Below are 25249 nucleotides of genomic sequence, written 5' to 3'. Positions count from 1 at the left end.
CAGGTCTTAAACCTTTTCATCTCTTTCTGAGAGGCTGGGAAGAGCACGAACTGGGAGCATTCTTTAAAATACTGCCAGGATACTGTCAAAGGGCGGTGGTTAGATCCTCTCTTGTAGGCGATAGTCATTGCCTGGCACTTGTGTGGCGATCACTGCAGGAGTTCCTCAGGGTCGTGTCATCGGCCCCAACCATCTTCCGCTGCTTCATCAATGACCTCCCTCCCGTCATAAGGTCAGAAGTGGGGATGTTTGCGGGTGACTGCACAATGTTCAGCACCATTCGCGACTCCTCAGATAATGAAGCAGTCCCTGTCCCAATGCAGCAAGACCCGGACAATATCCAGGCTCGGGGCTGACAAGTGGCAAGTGACAACCTTTGGAGTTCACCTATTCGTTCCTTGAATGCTGCAATTGCCTGTCCGCTGTCCTTCCTTTCAGTAATGTTTCCCAGTCCGTCACAGCCAGCTCATGCCTCAGACCATCATAGTTACCTTTATTGAGGTTCAGGACCCTGGTCTCAGAATCAACTACCTCACTATTCACTGTGATAAATAATTCTACCATATTATGGTCACTCATCCCCAAGGGTTCTCTCACAACTAGATTGCCGACTAATCCTTTCTCATTGTACAATACCCAGTCAGAGATGGTCTGTTCCCTTGTTGGTTCCTCAATAAATTGGTCCAGAAAACTATCCCCTACACACTCCAGAAATTCCTCCTCTATTGCACTGTGACTAATTTGACCCACCCAATAATCAGGTGACAGTGGCTGCCCTTGACATCAAGGCTGCATTTGATCTAGTGTGGCATCAAGGAGCACAATTGGAGTCAATAGGAATCAGGGTAAAACTTTGGTCGTAGTGGTTGGAGGTCAATGATCTCAGCTCCAGGACATCACTGCAGGAGTTCCTCAGGGTCGTGTCCTCGGCCCAACCATTTTCAGCTGCTTCATCAATGACCTTCCTTCCATCATAAGGTCAGAAGTGGGGATGTTTGCGGGTGACTGCAAAATGTTCAGCACCATTCGCGACTCCTCAGATAATGAAGCAGTCCCTGTCCAAATGCAGCAAGACCCGGACAATATCCAGGCTCGGGGCTGACAAGTGGCAAGTTACATTCGCGCCACACAAGTGCCCGGCAATGACCATCTCCTACAAGAGAGGATCTAACCACCGCCCTTTGACAGTATCCTGGCAGTATTTTAAACAATGCTCCCAGTTCATGCTCTTCCCAGCCTCTCAGAAAGCGATTAAAAGGTTTAAAACCTGGTGAGTAACTGCTTGTTTTCCTGCTCCAATTCATTCCTATTTGGCACAAGAGCAGAAAGGGAACTGTGGCCAAACCATGGCTTACAAGGGAAATTGGAGATAGTATTAGATTCAAAGAAGAGGCATACAAATTAGCAAGAAAAAGCAATAGAGCTGAGGATTGGGAACAGTTTAAATTCAGCAAAGGCGGACCAAGGAATGGGTTAAGAAGGGAAAATACAATTCGAAAGTAAACTAGCGGGGAACATAAAAACTGACTCAAGGTTTCTATAGGTTTCTATAGGAAAAAGATTAATAAAAATTAATGTAGGCCCCTTACAGTCAGAAACGGGGAAATTCATAACAGGGAACAAAGAAATGGCTGAGGAACTAAATTCATATTTTGCTTCTGTCTTCACAAAGGAAAACATGAATAATGTACCGGAGGTTCTGAGAAACACAAGCTTCAGTGAGGAGCTGAAGGAAATCAGTATTAGTAAAGAAATGGCTTTGGGGACATTAATGGGATTGAAGGTGGATAAATCTCCAGGGCCGGATAATCTTCATCCCAGAGTACTTAAGGAAGTGGCCCTAGAAATAGTAGATTCATTGGTGGTCATTTCCAAAATTCTTTGGACTCTGGATTGGTTCCTACAGATTGGAGAGTAGAGAATGTAACCCCGCTATTCAAAAAGGGAGTTAGAGAGAGAACAGGGAACTATAGACCAGTGAGCCTAACGTCGGTAGTCGGGAAGTTGCTGGAGTCCATTATCAAGGCTTTCATAGCACAGCATTTGGGAAGCAGTGGTGTAATCAGACAGAGTCAGCGTGGATTTACAAAGGGAAATCAAGCTTGACAAATCTACTAGAATTCTTTGAAGATGTAACTAGTAGAGTTGACCAGGGAGAACCAGTGGATGTGGTTTGTTTAGACTTTCAGAAGGCTTTCGACAAGGTATCACATAGCAGATTAATATGTAAAGTTAAAGAGCATGGGATTGTGGGTAGTGCCTTGCGATGGATAAAAAGCTGGTTAGCAGACAGGAAGCAAAACGTTGGAATAAATGGGTATTTTTCTGATTGGCAGACAGTGACTAGTGGGGTATCGCAGGGATCTGTGCTGGGACCCCAACTGTTCACATTATATATTAATGATCTGGACGAGGAAACTAAAGGTCTTATCTCCAAATCTGCGGATGACACAAAGTTGGGTGGGAGGGTGAGCTGTGAGGAGGATGCAGAGATGCTTCAGTGGGATTTGGATAGGCTGAGTGAGTGGGCACATACACGGCAGATGCAGTATAATGTGGATAAATGTGAATTTATCCACTTCTGTAGCAAAAATAGGAAGGCAGATTATTATTTGAATGGGTGTAAACTGAGAGAGGTGGATACTCAGCGAGACCTTGGTGTCCTCGTGCATCAGTCGCTGAAAGTAAGCACGTGGGTACAGCCGGCAGGAAAGAAGGCAAATGGTATGTTGGCCTTCATAGCGAGAGGATTTGAGTCTAGGAATAGAGATGTTTTACTGCAATTGTATCGGGCATTGGTGAGGCCACACCTGGAGTATTGTGGGCAGTTTTGGTGTCCTTATCTGAGAAAGGATGTTCCTGCTATGGAGGGAGAGCAGCGAAGGTTTACCAGACTGATTCCAGGGATGGTGGGACTGTCATGTGAGGAGAGACTAAATCGGTTAGGATTATATTGATTGGAGTTTAGAAGAGTGAGAGGGGATCACATAGAAACTTATAAAATTCTAACAGGATTAGACAGGGTGGATTCAGAAAGAACGTTCCCGATGGTGGGGGAGTCCAGAACGAGGGGTCATAGTTTGAGGATAAGGGGGAAACCTTTTAGGACTGAGGTGAGGAGAAATTTCTTCACCCAGGGAGCGGTGAATCTGTGGAATTCACTCCCACAGAAAGGAGTTGAGGCCAAAACGTTGTGTAATTTCAAGAAGAATTCGATACAGCTCTGGGGGCGAAAGGGATCGAGGGATATGGGGGGGAGGTGGGATCAGGGTATTGAACTTGATGATCAGCCAGGATTAGAATGAACAGGCTCGAAGGGCCGAGTGGCCTCTGCCTGCTTCTATTTTCTATGTTTCTGTGTTTCTAAATCCTTTCCCACTCACAGCTCTGGAGTGTGTATAAATTCTGACTCAGATTGTTCATTGTTCTCAACCCAAGTTGACGTATCACTGAGTGAGTTTGCTGTTTGCTGTCTGTCACTATTTGGAGGATTAAGAAAAGCCTGATTTTACTGGGACAATGACCCGTGAAATCTGTGATTAATCGAAGTTATGACCTCGTTTGTTTCTGCAGTTGCAGAGCCCGAGTGTTTACAGGACTGTAGTCACAGGTGTGGAACCTTTTCAAAGTCTGACGGAAATCTGTCAGTGTTACATCTGCACGCAGTCCGGGTCTCGCAGGTTCAGGTCGGAATCAGTTTGGATTGGACTCTTTGGAGACGGACCATCATACAGCCATCGTCTCTGTTCCCATCCTTTGAGTATCCACTTCCTTTCCCCCTTCCAACCTTCTCCCCCTTCATCTGTTTATCCGAATCCCTTTGGAAAGTTCCTGTTGAATCTGCTTCCTCCGCCCTTTCAGGCAGCACCTTCCCCATCACAACAAGTGACTGGGGAAAAATCCTCATCTCCCCCACTGCCTCTTTCATCCATTCTCCTCAATCCCGGTCCCACTGCTCACCCCCCACCCCCCCCCAATTAGCCCCCCCCCCGATCACCCCCCCCCCCCAATCACCCCTCCTCCCGACTCCCCCCTCCGATCACCCCTCCCCCGATCCCCCCTCCCTGATCCCCCCCGATCACCCCTCCCCCGATCCCGATCCCCCCGACTCCCCCCCTGATCACCCCTCCCCCGATCACCCTTCCCCGATCCACCACCCGATGACCCCTTCCCCCGACAACCCCCCCCCGATGACCCCTTCCCCCGACTCCCCCTCCCCCCCCGATCCCCCCTCCCCCCCCCGATCACCCCTTCCCCGATCACCTCTCCCCCCAATCACCCCTCCCCCCGATTTCCCCCCCCTCCCCAGATCACCTCCCACCCCCCCCCCCCCCGATCACCCCTCCACCCGATCCCCCCCCTCCCCGATCACCCCCCTTTATTGCGCAATAAAACCTCGATGGTTTCACCATTCTCGTCTCGTGGTCATTGACGGAACATCAATTTATTGCACAAGATTTTAAAAGATGAACATCTTCATCAAGCCTGATCGCCTGGAGCTGAGCCTCACGCAGCTAACGCCACGTCCACCTTCGAGCACTGGCTAGCCTGCTTCGAAGGCCACCTCGGAGCAGCCACTGAAGAACTCTCGGACCCACAGAAGCTCCAAGTCCTCTACTCACGGGTGAGCCCTCAAGTTTTTCCCCTTATCCGGGATGCGCCCAGCTACACAGAAGCGATGCCGCTACTGAAAGGGACAGTACATCAGGACTGCGACCTGCAACGGGTGCGGGGAGAAGGGCCACTTCGTCTCCGTTTGCCAGGCCCGGTCGGTCGCCGCTGTTTCCAGGCCCGGCATTGCTACACCCCCCCACGGGCGCCGCCTTCTTCTCCACCGCAAGCCACGTGCGGCCCGTGGGCCCCGCCATCTTCGGCCCCATTTTGGACCGCGCCTCAGGACCCCTGCTCGTCGGGCCGTTCGCTGCCCGCTGATACCTCCGCCACCGCTGATCAGCCCGGGACCTCCCAGCATCTTCCGCAGCTCGCCTCCACCACCCTGGATCAGCCTCGGCCCCGCGACCGCTACGACGCCGGTGAAGATCAACGGGCACGAGACGACCTGCCTCTTTGACTCCGGGAGCAGAGAGTTTCATCCACCCCGCTACGGTAAGGCGCTGCTCCCTCCCGGTACTCCCCGTCACACAGAAAATCTCCCTGGCCTCCGTATCCCATTCCGTTGAAATCCGGGGGTACTGTGTCGCGACCCTCACCGTTCAGGGCGTAGAGTTCAGCAACTGACTACAGTCAGACCATCAACCGGTACACGCAGCTCGACGCGTACCCGCTCCCCCGCATATCTGACATGGTCAATCAGATTGCGCAGTATCGAGTCTTCTCCACAGTAGATTTGAAGTCCGCCTCCCACCAGCTCCCTATCCGCCCGGAGGACCACCAATACACTGCCTTCGAAGCAGGCAGCCGCCTCTATCATTTCCTCAGAGTTCCCTTCGACGTCACCAACGGGGTCTCGGTCTTCCAGCGAAGATGGACCGAATGGTTGACCAGTACGGACTGCGGGCCACCTTCCCGTACCTCGACAATGTCACCATCTGTGGCCACGATCAGCAGGACCACGACGCAAACCTCCAAACATTTCTCCAGACCACCAAACTCCTTAACCTCACCTACAATAAGGAGAAATGCGTGTTCCGCACCAACCGCTTAGCCATCCTTGGCTATGTCGTGGAAAATGGAGTCCTAGGGCCTGACCCCGACCGCACGCTTGGATCTCCCTCTCCCCCACTGCCCCAGGCTCTGAAACGATGCCTGGGGTCCTTCTCCTATTACACCCAGTGGGTCCCTAATTATGCGGACAAGGCCCGCCCACTTATCAAGTCCACAGTTTTCCCCCTGACGGCTGAGGCCCGCCAGGTCTTCAACCACATCAAGATGGACATCGCCAAGGCCACGATGCACACGGTCGACGAGTCCCTCCCCTTTCAGGTGGAGAGCGATGCATCGGACGTAGCTCTGGCCGCCACCCTCAACCAAGCGGGCAGGCCCGTGGCATTCTTTTCCCGCACCCTCCATGCCTCCGAAATTCGGCACTCCTCTGTCGAAAAGGAGGCCCAAGCCATAGTGGAAGCTGTGCGACATTGGAGGCATTACCTGGCCAGCAGGAGATTCACTCTCCTCACTGACCAACGGTCGGTTGCTTTCATGTTCAATAATACACAGCGGGGCAAGATCAAAAATGACAAGATTCTGAGGGGGAGGATCGAGCTCCCCACCTATAACTATGAGATCTTGTATCGCCCGGGGAAGCTCAATGAGCCCCCTGATGTCCTATCCCGCGGTACATGTGCCAGCGCACAAGTGAAATGAAATGAAATGAAAATCGCTTATTGTCACAAGTAGGCTTCAAATGAAGTTACTGTGAAAAGCCCCTAGTCACCACATTCCGGCGCCTGTTCGGGGAGGCTGGAACGGGAATTGAACCGTGCTGCTGGCCTGCCTTGGTCTGCTTTCAAAGCCAGCGATTTAGCCCTATGCTAAACAGCCCCTGTGGACCGACTCCGGGCTCTCCACTATGACCTCTGCCACCCGGGGGTCACCCGGTTCTTCCATTTTGTCAAGGCCCGCAACCTGCCCTACTCCATTGAGGAGGTCAGGACCGTCACTGAGACTGCCAGGTCTGCGCAGAGTGCAAGCCGCACGTCTACCGGCCAGATCGAGCGCACCTGGTGAAGGCCTCCCACCCCTTTGAACGCCTCAGCATGGACTTCAAAGGGCCCCTCCCCTCCACCGACCATGTGTACTTCCTCAACGTAATAGATGAGTGCTCCCGGTTCCCCTTCGTCATCCCCTGCCCCGACATGACTTCTGCCACGGTCATCAATCCCTGCACAGCACCTTCACTCTGTTTGGTTTCCCCACCTACATCCACAGCGATCGGGGATCCTCCTTCATGAGCGATGAGCTGCGTCAGTTCCTGCTCGGCAAGGGCATCGCCTCGAGCAGGACGACCAGCTACAACCCCCGGGGAAACGGGCAGGTGGAGAGGGAGAACGGGACGGTCTGGAAGGCCGTCCTGCTGGCCCTTCGGTCTAGGAATCTCCCGGTCTCCCGCTGGCAGGAGGTCCTCCCCGACGCGCTCCACTCCATCCGGTCGCTCCTGTGCACCGCTACCAATGAGACCCCTCACGAGCGTGTGTTTGCCTTCCCCAGGAGGTCCACCTCCGGGGTCTCGCTCCCAACATGGCTGACAGTTCCTGGGCCTGTCCTCCTCCGGAAGCCTGTGCGGACCCATAAATGGGATCCCTTGATCGAGAAAGTCCACCTCTTCCATGCCAACCCGCTGTGCCCCTACGTGGCACACCCTGCCGGGCGCCAGGAAACAGTGTCCCTCCAGGACCTGGCATCCGCTGGGTCCCCACCCACGACCCCTGACCTGACACCGCTCCTCCCAGCCCCGGTTGCCTCATTCACCCCTGTGCCACCCACCCTCGCTCCAGCGCACCTCACCGCAGCCCCCACCCCAGCAGGATCCGTCCTCCCACTGGATCCACTCAGGGGTGACGAAGATGAGGACAACACGCTCCCGGAGCCGCCGATGACCAGGCCGTCGCCCACATCACCACCGGGACTGAGGCGATCGCAGCGGAGGGTCAGAGCCCCCGACAGACTCAATCTGTAATGTTGTCCTTCACCCCCGCCGGACTCTTTTTTTTTTTAAACAGGGGGTGAATGTGGTAAACACCACTGGTAACATATTGCATGTATTACGGCACTGCCTGTGTATTAAAGGTACAACAGTAAATCCCAGCCTGCTGGCTCCTCCCACCAGGCGGTGTATAAAAGTGTCTGCTCTCCCGCGCTGCCCCCATTCTGGTTCCAGCTGCAGGAGGCACAACACCTTGTGCAATAAAGCCTCGATTGTCTCATCATTCTCGTCTCGTGGTAATTGATGGTACATCTCCCCTCCTCCCCGATCACCCCCTCCCAATCACCCCCCCCCAGATCACCCCCCCCCAGCCCCCCCAGATCACCCCCCCACCGATCGCCCCCCCACCGATTTCCCCCCCCTCCCCCCGATTACCCTCCCCCCCCACCTCCTGTCACTGGAAACAGCTTCGCTTTATTTACCCGATCAATCTCCCTGATTTTAAACCCCCGATTAAATCCCCCCCCAACCCTCTCTGCTCCAAGGAGAACAATCCCAACATCTCCAGTCTCTCCACATTCACAAGTCCCTCATCCCTGGGGAATGTTCCAGTAAATCTCCCTCTGCCCCCTCTCCATGGCCTCGACATCCTTCCCAAATTGTGGAGCCTGGAATTGGACACAATCCTCCAGCTGGAGTTTATCCAGAGGTTTTTGAAAGGTTTACTCGAACTTCCTGCTCTTTGTATTCCCTGAACTTCTTTATCGAGCGAAGATTCCACATATTTATCATCAGATCTGTAAAACAGCAACTAAGACAAGACCTCCTCCTGTTCCTGCGTAACAGGATCGAGGGGCTGAATGGCCTCTTCCTGTTCCTGTGTAACAGGCTGGAGAGGGGCTGAATGGGCCTCCTCCTGTTCCTGTGTAACAGGCTGGAGAGGGGCTGAATGGCCTCCTCCTGTTCCTGTGTAACAGGCTGGAGAGGGGCTGAATGGGCTCCTCCTGTTCCTGTGTAACAGACTCGAGGGGCTGAATGGGCTCCTCCTGTTCCTGCGTAACAGGATTGAGGGGCTGAATGGGCTCCTCCTGTTCCTGTGTAACAGACTCGAGGGGCTGAATGGGCTCCTCCTGTTCCTGCGTAACAGGATTGAGGGGCTGAATGGGCCTCCTCCTGTTCCTGTGTAACAGGCTCGAGGGGCTGAATGGGCTCCTCCTGTTCCTGTGTAACAGACTCGAGGGGCTGAATGGGCTCCTCCTGTTCCTGCGTAACAGGATCGAGGGGCTGAATGGGCTCCTCCTGTTCCTGTGTAACAGGCTCGAGGGGCTGAATGGGCTCCTCCTGTTCCTGCGTAACAGGATCGAGGGGCTGAATGGGCTCCTCCTGTTCCTGCGTAACAGGATCGAGGGGCTGAATGGGCTCCTCCTGTTCCTGTGTAACAGGATCGAGGGGCTGAATGGGCTCCTCCTGTTCCTGTGTAACAGGATCGAGAGGCTGAATGGGCTCCTGTTCCTGTGTAACAGGCTGGAGAGGCTGAATGGCCCTCCTCCTGTTCCTGTGTAACAGGATTGAGGGGCTGAATGGGCTCCTCCTGTTCCTGTGTAACAGACTCGAGGGGCTGAATGGCCCTCCTCCTGACTTGAACAGGTCCCACGTTTCAGTCTTGGGATGTTTGACAGGACAGGCAAGTTTGCTCAGCAGCTGACAAGGATTGTGATTGGTGTTTCGATGTGATTGATGTTTCGATGTGATTGGTGTTTCGATGTGGTTGGTGTTTCGATGTGATTGGTGTTTCGATGTGGTTGGTGTTTCGATGTGATTGGTGTTTCGATGTGATTGGTGTTTCGATGTGGTTGGTGTTTCGATGTGGTTGGTGTTTCGATGTGTTGGTGTTTCGATGTGGTTGGTGTTTCGATGTGGTTGGTGTTTCGATGTGATTGGTGTTTCGATGTGGTTGGTGTTTCGATGTGATTGGTGTTCGATGTGATTGGTGTTCGATGTGGTTGGTGTTTCGATGTGATTGGTGTTCGATGTGATTGTGTTCGATGTGATTGGTGTTTCGATGTGATTGGTGTTTCGATGTGATTGGTGTTTCGATGTGGTTGGTGTTTCGATGTGATTGGTGTTTCGATGTGGTTGGTGTTTCGATGTGGTTGGTGTTTCGATGTGGTTGGTGTTTTGATGTGATTGGTGTTCGATGTGATTGGTGTTTCGATGTGATTGTGTTCGATGTGATTGGTGTTTCGATGTGATTGGTGTTTCGATGTGATTGATGTTCGATGTGATTGGTGTTTCGATGTGGTTGGTGTTTCGATGTGATTGTGTTCGATGTGGTTGGTGTTCGATGTGGTTGGTGTTTCGATGTGATTGGTGTTCGATGTGATTGGTGTTTCGATGTGGTTGGTGTTTCGATGTGATTGTGTTCGATGTGATTGGTGTTTCGATGTGATTGGTGTTTCGATGTGATTGGTGTTTCGATGTGATTGGTGTTCGATGTGATTGGTGTTTCGATGTGGTTGGTGATTCGATGTGGTTGGTGTTTCGATGTGATTGGTGTTCGATGTGGTTGGTGTTTCGATGTGGTTGGTGTTTCGATGTGGTTGGTGTTTCGATGTGGTTGGTGTTTCGATGTGATTGGTGCTCGATGTGATTGGTGTTTCGATGCGATTGTCCTCGGGCCTCACTGGCTCCCAGAAGCAGAAAGTAATATAAACCGGTGTTCCCGGGATGGAACATTCTGACCCCCCCCCCCCACAAGCCGGCAGGGTTTACCTCCCCTCCCCCCCCCCCCCCCCCCCGCCAGTCTGCACATTAATTTGAGAGAGATTTTTCCCTGCTGTGAAGCACGGGGCTAGGGAGCTGGAGGTTTGGATGTGGGATGAGGACAGTGTGGGATTGGGAATGGGGAGGTTTGGATGTGGGATGAGGACAGTGTGGGATTGGGAATGGGGAGATTTGGATGTGGGATGAGGACAGTGTGGGATTGGGAATGGGGAGGTTTGGATGTGGGATGAGGACAGTGGGGGATTGGGAATGGGGAGGTTTGGATGTGGGATGAGGACAGTGTGGGATTGGGAATGTGGAGGTTTGGATGTGGGATGAGGACAGTGTGGGATTGGGAATGGGGAGGTTTGGATGTGGGATGAGGACAGTGTGGGATTGGGAATGGGGAGGTTTGGATGTGGGATGAGGACAGTGTGGGATTGGGAATGGGGAGGTTTGGATGTGGGATGAGGACAGTGTGGGATTGGGAATGAGGAAGTTTGGATGTGGGATGAGGACAGTGGGGGATTGGGAATGGGGAGGTTTGGATGTGGGATGAGGACAGTGTGGGATTGGGAATGTGGAGGTTTGGATGTGGGATGAGGACAGTGTGGGATTGGGAATGGGTAGGTTTGGATGTGGGATGAGGACAGTGTGGGATTGGGAATGGGGAGGTTTGGATGTGGGATGAGGACAGTGTGGGATTGGGAATGGGGAGGTTTGGATGTGGGATGAGGACAGTGTGGGATTGGGAATGGGGAGGTTTGGATGTGGGATGAGGACAGTGTGGGATTGGGAATGGGGAGGTTTGGATGTGGGATGAGGACAGTGTGGGATTGGGAATGGGTAGGTTTGGATGTGGGATGAGGACAGTGTGGGAATGGGTAGCGTGTGCTGGGATGATCATTCATGTCTTCCCATCTCTCCTCAGGGTCTGCACTATCGATATTTCCAGCTGCTGAAGAATGTGGAGCTGGAAAAGGAAGACGGTCCAGAGTTCCGGAATGCTGTGACTGTCCACCCAGTGCTGGATCCCGTCCAGATGTATCGGCTCCACAAGCGATACACGGAGTTGGAGCTTGACAGAACCTACCAGGAGATTGGACAGCTACAGGTGTGGTCTGCGAGGGGGCTCAGCGACGGGATTAAACTGAATTCTCTTACAGCGGCCGCCCACCCTGTCCTGTCGGGTCAGAAGGTGTTGGCTTTAATACCCATTTCAAAAACATGAGCACATTATCGCACTGTCAGAAGGTCAGTACTGAGGGAGTGCAGCACTGTCAGAGGGTCAGTACTGAGGGAGTGCTGCACTGTCAGAGGGTCAGTACTGAGGGAGTGTCGCACTAGCAGAGGGTCAGTACTGAGGGAGCGTCGCACTGTCCGAGGGTCAGTACTGAGGGAGTGCCGCACTGTCAGAGGGTCAGTACTGAGGGAGTGTCGCACTGTCAGAGGGTTAGTACTGAGGGAGTGCCGCACTGTCAGAGGGTCAGTACTGAGGGAGTGCAGCACTGTCAGAGGGTCAGTACTGAGGGAGTGCTGCACTGTCAGAGGGTCAGTACTGAGGGAGTGTCGCACTAGCAGAGGGTCAGTACTGAGGGAGCATCGCACTGTCCGAGGGTCAGTACTGAGGGAGTGCCGCACTGTCAGAGGGTCAGTACTGAGGAAGTGCTGCACTGTCAGAGGGTCAGTACTGAGGGAGTGTCGCACTGTCAGAGGGTCAGTACTGAGGGAGTGCCGCACTGTCAGAGGGTCAGTACTGAGGGAGTGCCGCATTGTCAGAGGGTCAGTACTGAGGGAGTGTCGCACTGTCAGAGGGTCAGTACTGAGGGAGTGCTGCACTGTCAGAGGGTCAGTACTGAGGGAGTGTCGCACTGTCAGAGGGTCAGTACTGAGGGAGTGTTGCACTGTCAGAGGGTCAGTACTGAGGGAGTGCTGCACTGTCAGAGGGTCAGTACTGAGGGAGCGCCGCACTGTCAGAGGGTCAGTACTGAGTGAGTGCTGCGCTGTCAGAGGGTCAGTACTGAGGGAGTGCCGCTCTGTCAGAGGGTCAGTACTGAGGGAGTGCCGCATTGTCAGAGGGTCAGTTGAGGGAGTGTCGCACTGTCAGAGGGTCAGTACTGAGGGAGTGCAGCACTGTCAGAGGGTCAGTACTGAGGGAGTGCCGCACTGTCAGAGGGTCAGTACTGAGGGAGTGCCGCATTGTCAGAGGGTCAGTACTGAGGGAGTGTCGCACTGTCGAGGGTCAGTACTGAGGGAGTGCTGCACTGTCAGAGGGTCAGTACTGAGGGAGTGTCGCACTGTCAGAGGGTCAGTACTGAGGGAGTGTCGCACTGTCGAGGGTCAGTACTGAGGGAGTGCCGCACTGTCCGAGGTTCAGTACTGAGGGAGTGCCGCACTGTCAGAGGGTCAGTACTGAGGGAGTGCCGCCCTGTCAGAGGGTCAGTACTGAGGGAGTGCCGCACTGTCCGAGGTTCAGTAATGAGGGAGTGCCGCACTGTCATAGGGTCAGTACTGAGGGAGTGCCGCACTGCCAGAGGGTCTGTACTGAGGGAGTGCTGCACTGTCAGACGGTCAGTACCGAGGGAGTGCTGCACTGTCAGAGAGTCAGTACTGAGGGAGTGCTGCACTGTCAGAGGGTCAGTACTGAGGGAATGCCGTACTGTCAGAGGGTCAGTACTGAGGGCACGCTGCACTGTGAGAGTGTCAGTACTGAGGGAGTGTCGCACTGTCAGAGGGTCAGTACTGAGGGAGTGCCGCACTGTCAGAGGGTCAGTACTGAGGGAGTGCCGCACTGTCAGAGGGTCAGTACTGAGGGAGTGCTGCACTGTCAGAGGGTCAGTACTGAGGGAGTGCCGCACTGTCAGGGGGTCAGGACTGAGGGAGTGCCGCACTGTCAGAGGGTCAGTACTGAGGGAGTGCTGCACTGTCAGAGTGTCAGTACTGAGGGAGTGCCGCACTGTCAGAGGGTCAGTGCTGAGCGAGTGCCGCACTGTCAGAGGGTCAGTACTGAGGGAGTGCTGCACTGCCAGAGGGTCAGTACTGAGGGAGTGCTGCACTGTCAGAGGGTCAGTATTGAGGGAGTGTTGCACTGTCAGGGTCAGTACTGAGGGAGTGCCGCACTGTCAGAGGGTCAGTATTGAGGGAGTGCTGCACTGTCAGGGTCAGTACTGAGGGAGTGCTGCACTGTCCGAGGTTCAGTATTGAGGGAGTGCCGCACTGTCAGAGGGTCTGTACTGAGGGAGTGCTGCACTGTCAGAGGGTCAGTACTGAGGGAGTGCCGCACTGTCAGAGGGTCAGTACTGAGGGAGTGCCGCACTGTCAGAGGGTCTGTACTGAGGGAGTGCTGCACTGTCAGGGTCAGTACTGAGGGAGTGCTGCACTGTCCGAGGTTCAGTACTGAGGGAGTGCTGCACTGTCAGAGGGTCAGTACTGAGGGAGTGCCGCACTGTCAGAGGGTCAGTACTGAGGGGTTGCTGCACTGTCAGAGGGTCAGTACTGAGGGAGTGCCGCACTGTCAGAGGGTCTGTACTGAGGGAGTGCTGCACTGTCAGGGTCAGTACTGAGGGAGTGCTGCACTGTCCGAGGTTCAGTACTGAGGGAGTGCTGCACTGTCAGAGGGTCAGTACCGAGGGAGTGCCGCACTGTCAGAGGGTCAGTACTGAGGGGTTGCTGCACTGTCAGAGGGTCAGTACTGAGGGAGTGTCGCACTGTCAGAGGGTCAGTACTGAGGGAGTGCTGCACTGTCAGAGGGTCAGTACTGAGGGAGTGTCGCACTGTCAGAGGGTCAGTACTGAGGGGGTGCTGCACTGTCAGTGGGTCAGTACTGAGGGAGCACCGCACTGTTGGGCGGTCAGTACTGAGCGAGTGCTGCACTGTGGGAGTGCTGCACTGTTAGACGGTCAGTACTGAATTCCTTAGGATAGTATCCTCGGCTCCAACCATCTTCAGCTGCTTCATCAATTACCTCCCTTCTATCATAAGGTCAGAAGTGGGGATGTTCGCTGATGACTGCACAATGTTCAGCACCATTCACACCTCCTCAGATAATGAAGCAGTCCCTGTCCAAATGCAGCAAGACCCGGACAATATCCAGGCTCGGGGCTGACAAGGGGCAAGTTACATTCACGCCACACAAGTGCCGACAATGACCATCTCCTACAAGAGAGGATCTAACCATCGCCCCGCGACATTCAATAGCATTCCCATCGCTGAATCCCCCACAATCAGCATCCTGGGGGTTACCATTGATCACAAACTGAACTGGACCCAGCCACATTAATACTGTTACGACACGCTAGGCTGGTGCGTGGCCAATTCCAGTCGTCTGAATCGCTCCTCCCATTGCCCCATGTGTCAGTCTACACTTCCGCATGATCCAAGGTGACCACACCGTCAGGCACTCCATCCAGTACTTGGGACAGAAGCCCTTGGAATTGTGCTGGTGCAGTTTTGAATCCACTCTGGTGGCATTACAAAGGCAGATATCTCCCTCGCCCTGGGTGCTAATGGAACCTTCGTCATGGTCTTGTGAACCAGATGATACCTCTCCAAAGCTCCCTGAGTTTGTGGACGACAGGCGGCCAACTTTAACTGTTTGGTACCCAAACCACAAATTATGTCCTGGAAAAATTTAGACATAAAGTCAGAATAATGGTCAGATTGTATTTCATGGGGTAGACCGTAGCATGTGAAAAACTCCGCTAATATTTCCACTATTGCCTTCGCTGTAATGGTTCAGAAAGATATAAATTCAGGAAAGCGAGCAGACATATCCATGACCGTAATGTACTGATTCCCTGCTTTTGTTTGAGGCAACGATCGTACCCAATCTACCAATACCTGGCTAAATGGTTCTTCAAACACTGGTATAGAACAGAGAACAGTCCAGCACAGTACAGGCCCTTCGGCCCACAATGTTGTGCCGACCATTTATCCTAATCTAAGATCAACCTAACCTCCACCCCTTCAATTTACTGCTGTCCATGTGCCTGTCTAAGAGTCGCTTAAATGTCCCGAATGACTCTGACTCCACCACCTCTGCTGGCAGTGCATTCCACACACCCACCACTCTCTGTGTAAAGAACCTCTGACATCTCCCCTATACATTCCTCCAATCACCTTAAAATTATGTCCCCCTCGTGACAGCCATTTCCACCCTGGGGAAAAGTCTCTGGCTATCCACTCTATCCATGCCTCTCATCACCTCTATCAAGTCACCTCTCTGCCTTCTTCGCTCCAGTGAGAAAAGCCCTCGCTCCCTCAACCTTTCTTCATAAGACATACCCTCCAGTCCAGGCAGCATCCTGGTAAATCTCCTCTGTACCCTCTCCAAAGCATCCACATCCTTCCTATAATGAGGCGACCAGAACTGGACACAATATTCCAAGTGTGGTCTAACCAGGGTTTTATAAAGCTGCAGCAAAACCTCGCGGCTCTTAAACTCAATCCCCCTGTTAATGAAAGCCAACACAGCATACGCCTTCTTAACAACCCTATCAACCTGGGTGGCAACTTTGAGGGATCTATGTACGTGGACCCCAAGATCCCTCTGTTCCTCCACACTTCCAAGAATCCTGCCTTTAACCCTGTATTCAGCATTCAAATTCCACCTTCCAAAATGAATCACTTCACATTTATCAAGGTTGAACTCCATCTGCCACTTCTCAGCCCAGCTCTGCATCCTGTCAATGTCCTGTTGTAACCTGCAACAACCCTCAACGCTATCTACAACTCCCCCAACCTTCGTGTCGTCGGCAAACTTACTAACCCACCCTTCCACTTCCTCATCCAAGTCATTTATAAAAACCACAAAGAGCTGTGGTCCCAGAACAGATCCCTGCGGGACACCACTGGTCACCGACCTCCTGGCGGAATACTTTCCATCCACTACCACTCACTGTCTTCTTTCGGCTAGCCAATTCTGTATCCAGACAGCCACATTTCCCTGTATCCCATGCCCCCTAACTTTCTGAATGAGCCTATCATGGGGAACCTTATCAAATGCCTTACTGAAATCCATATACACCACATCCACTGCCCAACCTTCATCAATGTGTCTCGTCACATCCTCAAAGAATTCAATGAGGTTTGTGAGGCATGCCCTGCTCCTCACAAAGCCACGCTGACTATCTTTAATCAAACTATGTTTTTCTAAATAACCATAAATCCTATCTCTCAGAACACTTTCCAATATTTTGCTCACCACAGACGTAAGACTGATGGGTCTGTAATTCCCAGGGATTTCCCTATTCCATTTCTTGAATAGGTGAACAACATTCGCCTCCCTCCAATCACCCGGTACTACTCCAGTGGAGAGTGAGGACGCAAAGATCATCACCAACGGCGCAGCAATCTCCTCCCTCGCTTCCCGTAGGAACCTTGGGGATATCCCGTCAGGCCCAGGGGACTTATCTCTCCTGATGCTTTTCAACATTTCCAGCACATCCTCCTTCTTAATATCAACCTGTTCGAGTCTCTTAACCTGGTTCACACTGTTCTCATGAGCAACAAGGACCCTCTCTCTCGTGAATACTGAAGCAAAGTATTCATATCAGGCCCCCCCATCTCCTCAGACTCTAAGCACAAGTTCCCTCTATCCCTGATCGGCCCTACTCTCACTCTGATCATCCTCTTATTTCTCACATAAGTGTAGAACGCCTTGGGGTTTTCCCTAATCCTTCCCGCTCGGGTTTTTTCATGCCCCCTTCTGGCTCTCCTCAGTACATTTTTGAGTTCCTTCCTGGCTCCTTGTAACCCTCTAGAGCCGAGTCAGATCCTTGCTTTCTCAACCTTACGTAAGCTTCCTTCTTCCTCTTGACTAGAAGCTGCACTTCTCTTGTCATCCAAGGCTCCTTCACCTTCCTATTCCTGCTATGGATATTAAAGGTGCGGTTTAACCATTTGTTGTGGTTTACCTATTACCGGACAGGTATGGCAGGTTCTACAGAACTGCGCTCCATCCATGTACAGTCCTGCTCAGGAAAAATGCCTGTTGACTCATGCCTGAGTTTTCCGAATTCCCGAATGTCCTACCATGAGTATCTGATGAGCTATCTGCAGTACCGATCTGGATTGGCTTCAGCCAAAGCAGTCCTCCCGAAAACTTCATCAAAATTATCCTCATTCTCAAGGCCACTTCGGCTACTCTACCCTCTGAGTGTGGTGTGACTTCATCCAGCAGTAACTTCTTATTCACCCGACCATTGGACCTGACACCAAATCACACTCCAATTCTACTTGATACAAGGGAACTGGGATATAATCTTCACTTATCCCTTTCACCAATACCTTCGCTTTCTTTGAACTCTCCGTATGATCTGAAGAAGGTACTGAAGGCACTGTTGCTAAGTTTGCAGATGATACAAAGATCTGTAGAGGGGCAGGTAGTATTGAGGAAGCAGGCGGGCTGCAGAAGGACTTGGACAAGCTAGGAGAGCGGGCAATGAAGTGGCAGTTGGAATACAATGTGGAAAAGTGTGAGGTTCTGCACTTTGGTAGGAGAAATGGAGGCATAGACTATTTTCTAAACAGGGAAATGCTTCGGAAATCAGAAGCACAAAGGGACTTGGGAGTCCTTGTTCACGATTCTCTTAAGGTTAATGTCGATTTCGGCATGAGAACAGCTGGTGAGTCAGTTTCAGCGGGAGCATTGCGGAAGGAGGTTGCTGGGAGGTAAGTCAACCTTTAAAAGCACTTGTCTTTGCAGGGGCAGGCCAGTCGATTTCGGCGGGAGTGGAGCTGGCTGGTTAGTCAGTTTCAGCAGGAGCTGAGAATTTTTCTTCTTTTTTTTAAAATTAGTTTTTTAGGCGGGATCAGGAAGTCGACCCGCGGACGTCTGGGAAGACCCTCACCAATAAATTCTGGTGGAGAGGAAACCCGAGACACTACACGTGTAGTGTCTCCCACCCACCCTCCTCCTCTAACCTAATAATAAAACCCATTGGTCTGAGGTAAGTACCATATTTTATTATATTATTATTATTTTTTATAAAAATTTAATTTAGTTGTTAGCCAGATCTTGGTAGAAAGTTAGAGGAATGGCAGGGAAGGGAGTGCAATGTTCCTCCTGCAGGATGTTTGAGGTGAGGGATGCAGTTAGTGTCCCTGCTGATTTTACCTGCAGGAAGTGCTGCCATCTCCAGCTCCTCCAAGACCGAGTTAGGGAACTGGAGCTGGAGTTGGAAGAACTTCGGATCATTCGGGAGGCAGAAGGGGTCATAGATAGCAGCTTCAGGGAATTAGTTACACCAAAGATTGGAGATAGGTGGGTAACTGTAAGAGGGACTGGGAAAAAGCAGTCAGTGCAGGGATCCCCTGCGGTCGTTCCCCTGAGAAACAAGTATACCGCTTTGGATACTTGTGGGGGGGGGGGGACTTACCAGGGGTAAGCCATGGGGTACGGGCCTCTGGCACGGAGTCTGTCCCTGTTGCTCAGAAGGGAAGGGGGGAGAGGAGCAGAGCATTAGTAATTGGGGACTCTATAGTCAGGGGCACAGATAGGAGATTTTGTGGGAGCGTGAGAGACTCGCGTTTGGTATGTTGCCTCCCAGGTGCAAGGGTATGTGATGTCTCGGATCGTGTTTTCCGGGTCCTTAGGGGGGAGGGGGAGCAGCCCCAAGTCGTGGTCCACATTGGCACTAACGACATAGGTAGGAAAGGGGACAAGGATGTCAGGCAGGCTTTCAGGGAGCTAGGATGGAAGCTCAGAACTAGAACAAACAGAGTTGTTATCTCTGGGTTGTTGCCCGTGCCACGTGATAGTGAGATGAGGAATAGGGAGAGAGAGCATTTAAACACGTGGCTACAGGGATGGTGCAGGCGGGAGGGATTCAGATTTTTGGATAACTGGGGCTCTTTCTGGGGAAGGTGGGACCTCTACAGACAGGATGGTCTACATCTGAACCTGCGGGGCACAAATATCCTGGGGGGGAGATTTGTTAGAGCTCTTTGGGGGGGTTTAAACTAATGCAGCAGGGGCATGGGAACCTGGATTGTAGTTTTAGGGTAAGGGAGAATGAGAGTATAGAGGTCAGGAGCACAGATTTGACGTCGCAGGAGGGGGCCAGTGTTCAGGTAGGTGGTTTGAAGTGTGTCTACTTCAATGCCAGGTGTATACGAAACAAGGTAGGGGAACTGGCAGCATGGGTTGGTACCTGGGACTTCGATGTTGTGGCCATTTCGGAGACATGGATAGAGCAGGGACAGGAATGGATGTTGCAGGTTCCGGGGTTTAGGTGTTTTAGTAAGCTCAGAGAAGGAGGCAAAAGAGGGGGAGGTGTGGCGCTGCTAGTCAAGAGCAGTATTACGGTGGCGGAGAGGATGCTAGATGGGGACTCTTCTTCCGAGGTAGTATGGGCTGAAGTTAGAAACAGGAAAGGAGAGGTCACCCTGTTGGGAGTTTTTTATAGGCCTCCTAATAGTTCTAGGGATGTAGAGGAAAGGATGGCGAAGATGATTCTGGATATGAGTGAAAGTAACAGGGTAGTTATTATGGGAGACTTTAACTTTCCAAATATTGACTGGAAAAGATATAGTTCGAGTACAATAGATGGGTCGTTTTTTTGTACAGTGTGTGCAGGAGGGTTTCCTAAAACAATATGTTGACAGGCCAACAAGAGGCGAGGCCACGTTGGATTTGGTTTTGGGTAATGAACCAGGCCAGGTGTTGGATTTGGAGGTAGGGGACTTTGGGGACAGTGACCACAATTCGGTGACGTTTACGTTAATGATGGAAAGGGATAAGTATACACCGCAGGGCAAGAGTTATAGCTGGGGGAAGGGCAATTATGATGCCATTAGACGTGACTTGGGGGGGATAAGGTGGAGAAGTAGGCTGCAAGTGTTGGGCACACTGGATAAGTGGGGCTTGTTCAAGGATCAGCTACTGCGTGTTCTTGATAAGTATGTACCGGTCAGACAGGGAGGAAGGCGTCGAGCGAGGGAACCGTGGTTTACCAAGGAAGTGGAATCTCTTGTTAAGAGGAAGAAGGAGGCCTATGTGAAGATGAAGTGTGAAGTTTCGGTTGGGGCGATGGATAGTTACAAGGTAGCGAGGAAGGATCTAAAGAGAGAGCTAAGACGAGCAAGGAGGGGACATGAGAAGTATTTGGCAGGAAGGATCAAGGAAAACCCAAAAGCTTTCTATAGGTATGTCAGGAATAAGCGAATGACTAGGGAAAGAGTAGGACCAGTCAAGGACAGGGATGGGAAATTGTGTGTGGAGTCTGAAGAGATAGGCGAGATACTAAATGAATATTTTTTGTCAGTATTCACTCAGGAAAAAGATAATGTTGTGGAGGAGAATGCTGAGCCCCAGGCTAATAAAATAGATGGCATTGAGGTACGTAGGGAAGAGGTGTTGGCAATTCTGGACAGGCTTAAAATAGATAAGTCCCCGGGGCCTGATGGGATTTATCCTAGGATTCTCTGGGAGGCCAGGGAAGAGATTGCTGGACCTTTGGCTTTGATTTTTATGTCATCATTGGCTACAGGAATAGTGCCAGAGGGCTGGAGGACAGCAAATGTGGTCCCTTTGTTCAAAAAGGGGAGCAGAGACAACCCCGGCAACTATAGACCGGTGAGCCTCACGTCTGTAGTGGGTAAAGTCTTGGAGGGGATTATAAGAGACAAGATTTATAATCATCTAGATAGGAATAATATGATCAGGGATAGTCAGCATGGCTTTGTGAAGGGTAGGTCATGCCTCACAAACCTTATTGAGTTCTTTGAGAAGGTGACTGAACAGGTAGACGAGGGTAGAGCAGTTGATGTGGTGTATGTGGATTTCAGCAAAGCGTTTGATAAGGTTCCCCACGGTAGGCTATTGCAAAAAATACGGAGGCTGGGGATTGAGGGTGATTTAGAGATGTGGATCAGAAATTGGCTAGCTGAAAGAAGACAGAGGGTGGTGGTTGATGGGAAATGTTCAGAATGGAGTACAGTCACAAGTGGAGTACCACAAGGATCTGTTCTGGGGCCGTTGCTGTTTGTCATTTTTATCAATGACCTAGAGGAAGGCGCAGAAGGGTAGGTGAGTAAATTTGCAGACGATACTAAAGTCGGTGGTGTTGTCGATAGTGTGGAAGGATGTAGCAGGTTACAGAGGGATATAGATAAGCTGCAGAGCTGGGCTGAGAGGTGGCAAATGGAGTTTAATGTAGAGAAGTGTGAGGTGATTCACTTTGGAAGGAATAACAGGAATGCGGAATATTTGGCTAATGGTAAAGTTCTTGAAAGTGTGGATGAGCAGAGGGATCTAGGTGTCCATATACATAGATCCCTGAAAGTTGCCACCCAGGTTGATAGGGTTGTGAAGAAGGCCTATGGAGTGTTGGCCTTTATTGGTAGAGGGATTGAGTTCCGGAGTCGGGAGGTCATGTTGCAGCTGTACAGAACTCTGGTACGGCCGCATTTGGAGTATTGCGTACAGTTCTGGTCACCGCATTATAGGAAGGACGTGGAGGCTTTGGAGCGGGTGCAGAGGAGATTTACCAGGATGTTGCCTGGTATGGAGGGAAAATCTTATGAGGAAAGGCTGATGGACTTGAGGTTGTTTTCGTTGGAGAGAAGAAGGTTAAGAGGAGACTTAATAGAGGCGTACAAAATGATCAGGGGGTTGGATAGGGTGGACAGTGAGAGCCTTCTCCCGCGGATGGATATGGCTGGCACGAGGGGACATAACTTTAAACTGAGGGGTAATAGATATAGGACAGAGGTCAGAGGTAGGTTCTTTACGCAAAGAGTAGTGAGGCCGTGGAATGCCCTACCTGCTACAGTAGTGAACTCGCCAACATTGAGGGCATTTAAAAGTTTATTGGATAAACATATAGATGATAATGGCATAGTGTAGGTTAGATGGCTTTTGTTTCGGTGCAACATCGTGGGCCGAAGGGCCTGTACTGCGCTGTATTGTTCTATGTTCTAATGTGCAGGTTCAGTCGGCAGTTAGGAAGGCAAATGCAATGTTAGCATTCATGTCGAGAGGGCTAGAATACAAGACCAGGGATGTACTTCTGAGGCTGTATAAGGCTCTGGGCTGACCCCATTTGGAGTATTGTGAGCAGTTTTGGGCCCCGTATCTAAGGAAGGATGTGCTGGCCTTGGAAAGGGTCCAGAGGAGGTTCACAAGAATGATCCCTGGAATGAAGAACTTGTCGTATGAGGAACGGTTGAGGACTCTGGGTCTGTACTCGTTGGAGTTTAGAAGGATGAGGGGTGATCTTATTGAAACTTACAGGATACTGCGAGGCCTGGATAGAGTGGACGTGGAGAGGATGTTTCCACTTGTAGGAAAAACTAGAAGCAGAGGACACAATCTCAGACTAAAGGGACGATCCTTTAAAACAGAGATGAGGAGGAATTTCTTCAGCCAGAGGGGGGTGAATCTGTGGAACTCTTTGCCGCAGAAGGCTGTGGAGACCAAATCACTGAGTGTCTTTAAGACAGAGATAGATAGGTTCTTGATTAATAAGGGGATCAGGGGTTATGGGGAGGAGGCAGGAGAATGGGGATGAGAATATATCAGCCATGATTGAATGGCGGAGCAGACCCGATGGGCCGAGTGGCCTAATTCTGCTCCTATATCTTATGGTCTCCTGGAGGGAAAACCAAATCTTTCTCCAGGAAGAGAGTTTGAGTAGCCCCTATCTCTCTTAAAATTGTTGTGTATTAGGCTACATCAGTTGAAGAAAATGTGGCGATCTTCCCCTTGGACACAAACCCGGCATATTCCTCATTTACCTCATTCCTCCCACCTGCCCCCACAGGAGTGTTAACCTCAGACCTCCTCGGTCCAGTGAGAGTTGCAGTCTGCCCTGCCGCATTCTCCACTTTTGTACTGTTTTTAGAATCTTCCTCATGAACTCCCACCAGTCCCACGGGCTTTCCTTGCAACTTCCAACACGCTGAACAAACGTGTCCCCCCTCGGCTTCCCAAATCTCACCCTCACCCTCAATACCTTCCTCCCTGGTCTGAGGAGGACATCGCGGAGCATTCCCAGCTATCCGTTCCTTATCTCGACTACCTGCCTCCCTTTCACTCTCCCACTTCCTAAATATGGGGTGACGGAACAAAAGTTTAGATTCATTAATTATCTCATAATCATCAGCCATAACTGCTGCCAGCCTAGCAGGTTCCACCCTCTCGTCTTCAACAAGGGTTCTTATTCCAGAAGGACTATAAGAACATGGGAATAGGGAGCAGAAGTCGGCATTTGAGACCTTCGAGCCCGCTCCGCCATTCAATCAGATCGTGACTGATCTCTTCCTGGTCTCAAATCCACCTCCCCACCTGCTCACCAAGTCCACCTCCCCACCTGCTCACCAAGTCCCTTTAACCCTGTTTGTAAAATCTGAAATGTATCTATCTTTGTCTTGAAACATTTAATGACTCAGATAATGATAATGAAAATCACTTGTTCTCACGAGTAGGCTTCAAATGAAGTTACTGTGAAAAGCCCCGAGTCGCCACATTCCGGCGCCTGTTCGGGGAGGCTGTTATGGGAATTGAACCGTGCTGCTGGCCTGCCTGGGTCTGCTTTCAAAGTCAGCGATTTAGCCCTGTGCTAAACCAGCCCCTATTTATTGCACCGCTCTATGGAGCAGTGAGTTCCACAAATTCACCACCCTCTGCGAGGAGTAGTTCCTCCTCATCTCAGTTCTAAATCTACCGCCTCTCACCCCTCTGTGACCTCTCGTTCTAGATTTCCCACAAGGGGGCACATTTGGTCTACGGTTTCTTTCTGAATTCCTTTTAGTTATCCACCACCTCAGCCCATTGCCAGAGTTCCGGGCCCGCTATTCTCCCTCCCCGACCGGCAGAATTCCCGACGGCGTGTTTCTAATGTGGTCCTGCCGCGAGGCGGCTGCGGACTCTTCCCCGTCGGGGGCGGGCTGATCGGAGAGCAGGGGGAGCCTCACTCGGGATCGGGGGCTGTGTGTGCGGGCGGTCCGGGTTGGGCGAGAGGCCGATACAGTGCACTATTTCCACAGTCTGAGTCCGACATAGGGCACCGAGCACCCAGGCAGCCTCTGACCGAGAAGTGCGGGGGTCCGTATCGACAGCTGGAGCTGCGAGCTCCACGACAGCTGCCCGCTAGCCCCCTGCAAGACGGGGAACCGGTGGCCTTTGACACCAGTTTTTCTGACATAAAAGACGCCCAGTTTTCACGACGGCGAGGGGGCTTAGCCCCTGAAACAGAGAATCCAGCCTCTGGTCTCACCAACACCCTAAACAATCGCAACAACACTTGTCTAGTTTTATACTCCAGTCCTTTTGCAATAAACACAAACATCCCATTTGCCTTTTTAGGGAAGGTAGGGAATTATTTTAGAAGGCAGGGAGTTCTTAAATTCCTCTAAGAGAATGACCTCTCTCAGAGCCTCATGGGTAGTTGCAACTCCCAACACTTGTACCCACCTTTCAAAATTGTTCTGCTTGCGTCTGCCCCAACTGTCTGCTTAAATCCCCAAACTTCTGCCTTTATGCTTCAGGAACCAATTCATATACATCCAGAAGGGCCTTTTCCACCACAGCATCCCTGTCAGCTGCCCGCTGTGACAGGGAAACACAGACTTCCTGTGCCCGTCCTGTCAGTTTACTCTGCAAGGGAAACGTCCCATTTTCACTTGGTCACTCCGTTTGTGTTGCTATTTTCTCAAAAATCCTAAAAAAAGATTTCTACCTCCTTCTCTGAATTTTTTTTTGGGGGGGGCACTGGATTCCAGTCGAAGATGAAGCTCCACTCTAATTCCTGACGGCCGCCCGCTAATTTCCAGTGCCCTAAACTGGCGCTCTCTCTCTCGTTTGCCTTTTCCACTCGCTCTAATTCCAACTTCCTCATTTCCAGATCCATTTCTTTTTCTTTTTTCTGGATCTCCATCTCT

General features: G+C 51.5%; 1 protein-coding gene across 1 annotated transcript in view; it reads left to right on the top strand.

Annotated features, from left to right (window-relative positions):
- LOC140385859 (chondroitin sulfate synthase 2-like) overlaps positions 1 to 25249 on the top strand; it is a 91288-nt gene that overhangs the window by 54614 nt on the left and 11425 nt on the right. The window contains exon 3 of the mRNA XM_072468456.1: positions 11298 to 11480. Within this exon, the coding sequence (XP_072324557.1) occupies positions 11298 to 11480 (183 nt within the window). The remainder of the gene's footprint in view (positions 1 to 11297; positions 11481 to 25249) is intronic.

Source organism: Scyliorhinus torazame, chromosome 2 (assembly GCF_047496885.1).
Source record: "Scyliorhinus torazame isolate Kashiwa2021f chromosome 2, sScyTor2.1, whole genome shotgun sequence".
Lineage (NCBI taxonomy): Eukaryota > Metazoa > Chordata > Chondrichthyes > Carcharhiniformes > Scyliorhinidae > Scyliorhinus > Scyliorhinus torazame.
The sequence above is the reverse complement of the archived record's forward strand: the minus strand, read 5'-3'. Positions and strand labels throughout refer to the sequence as shown.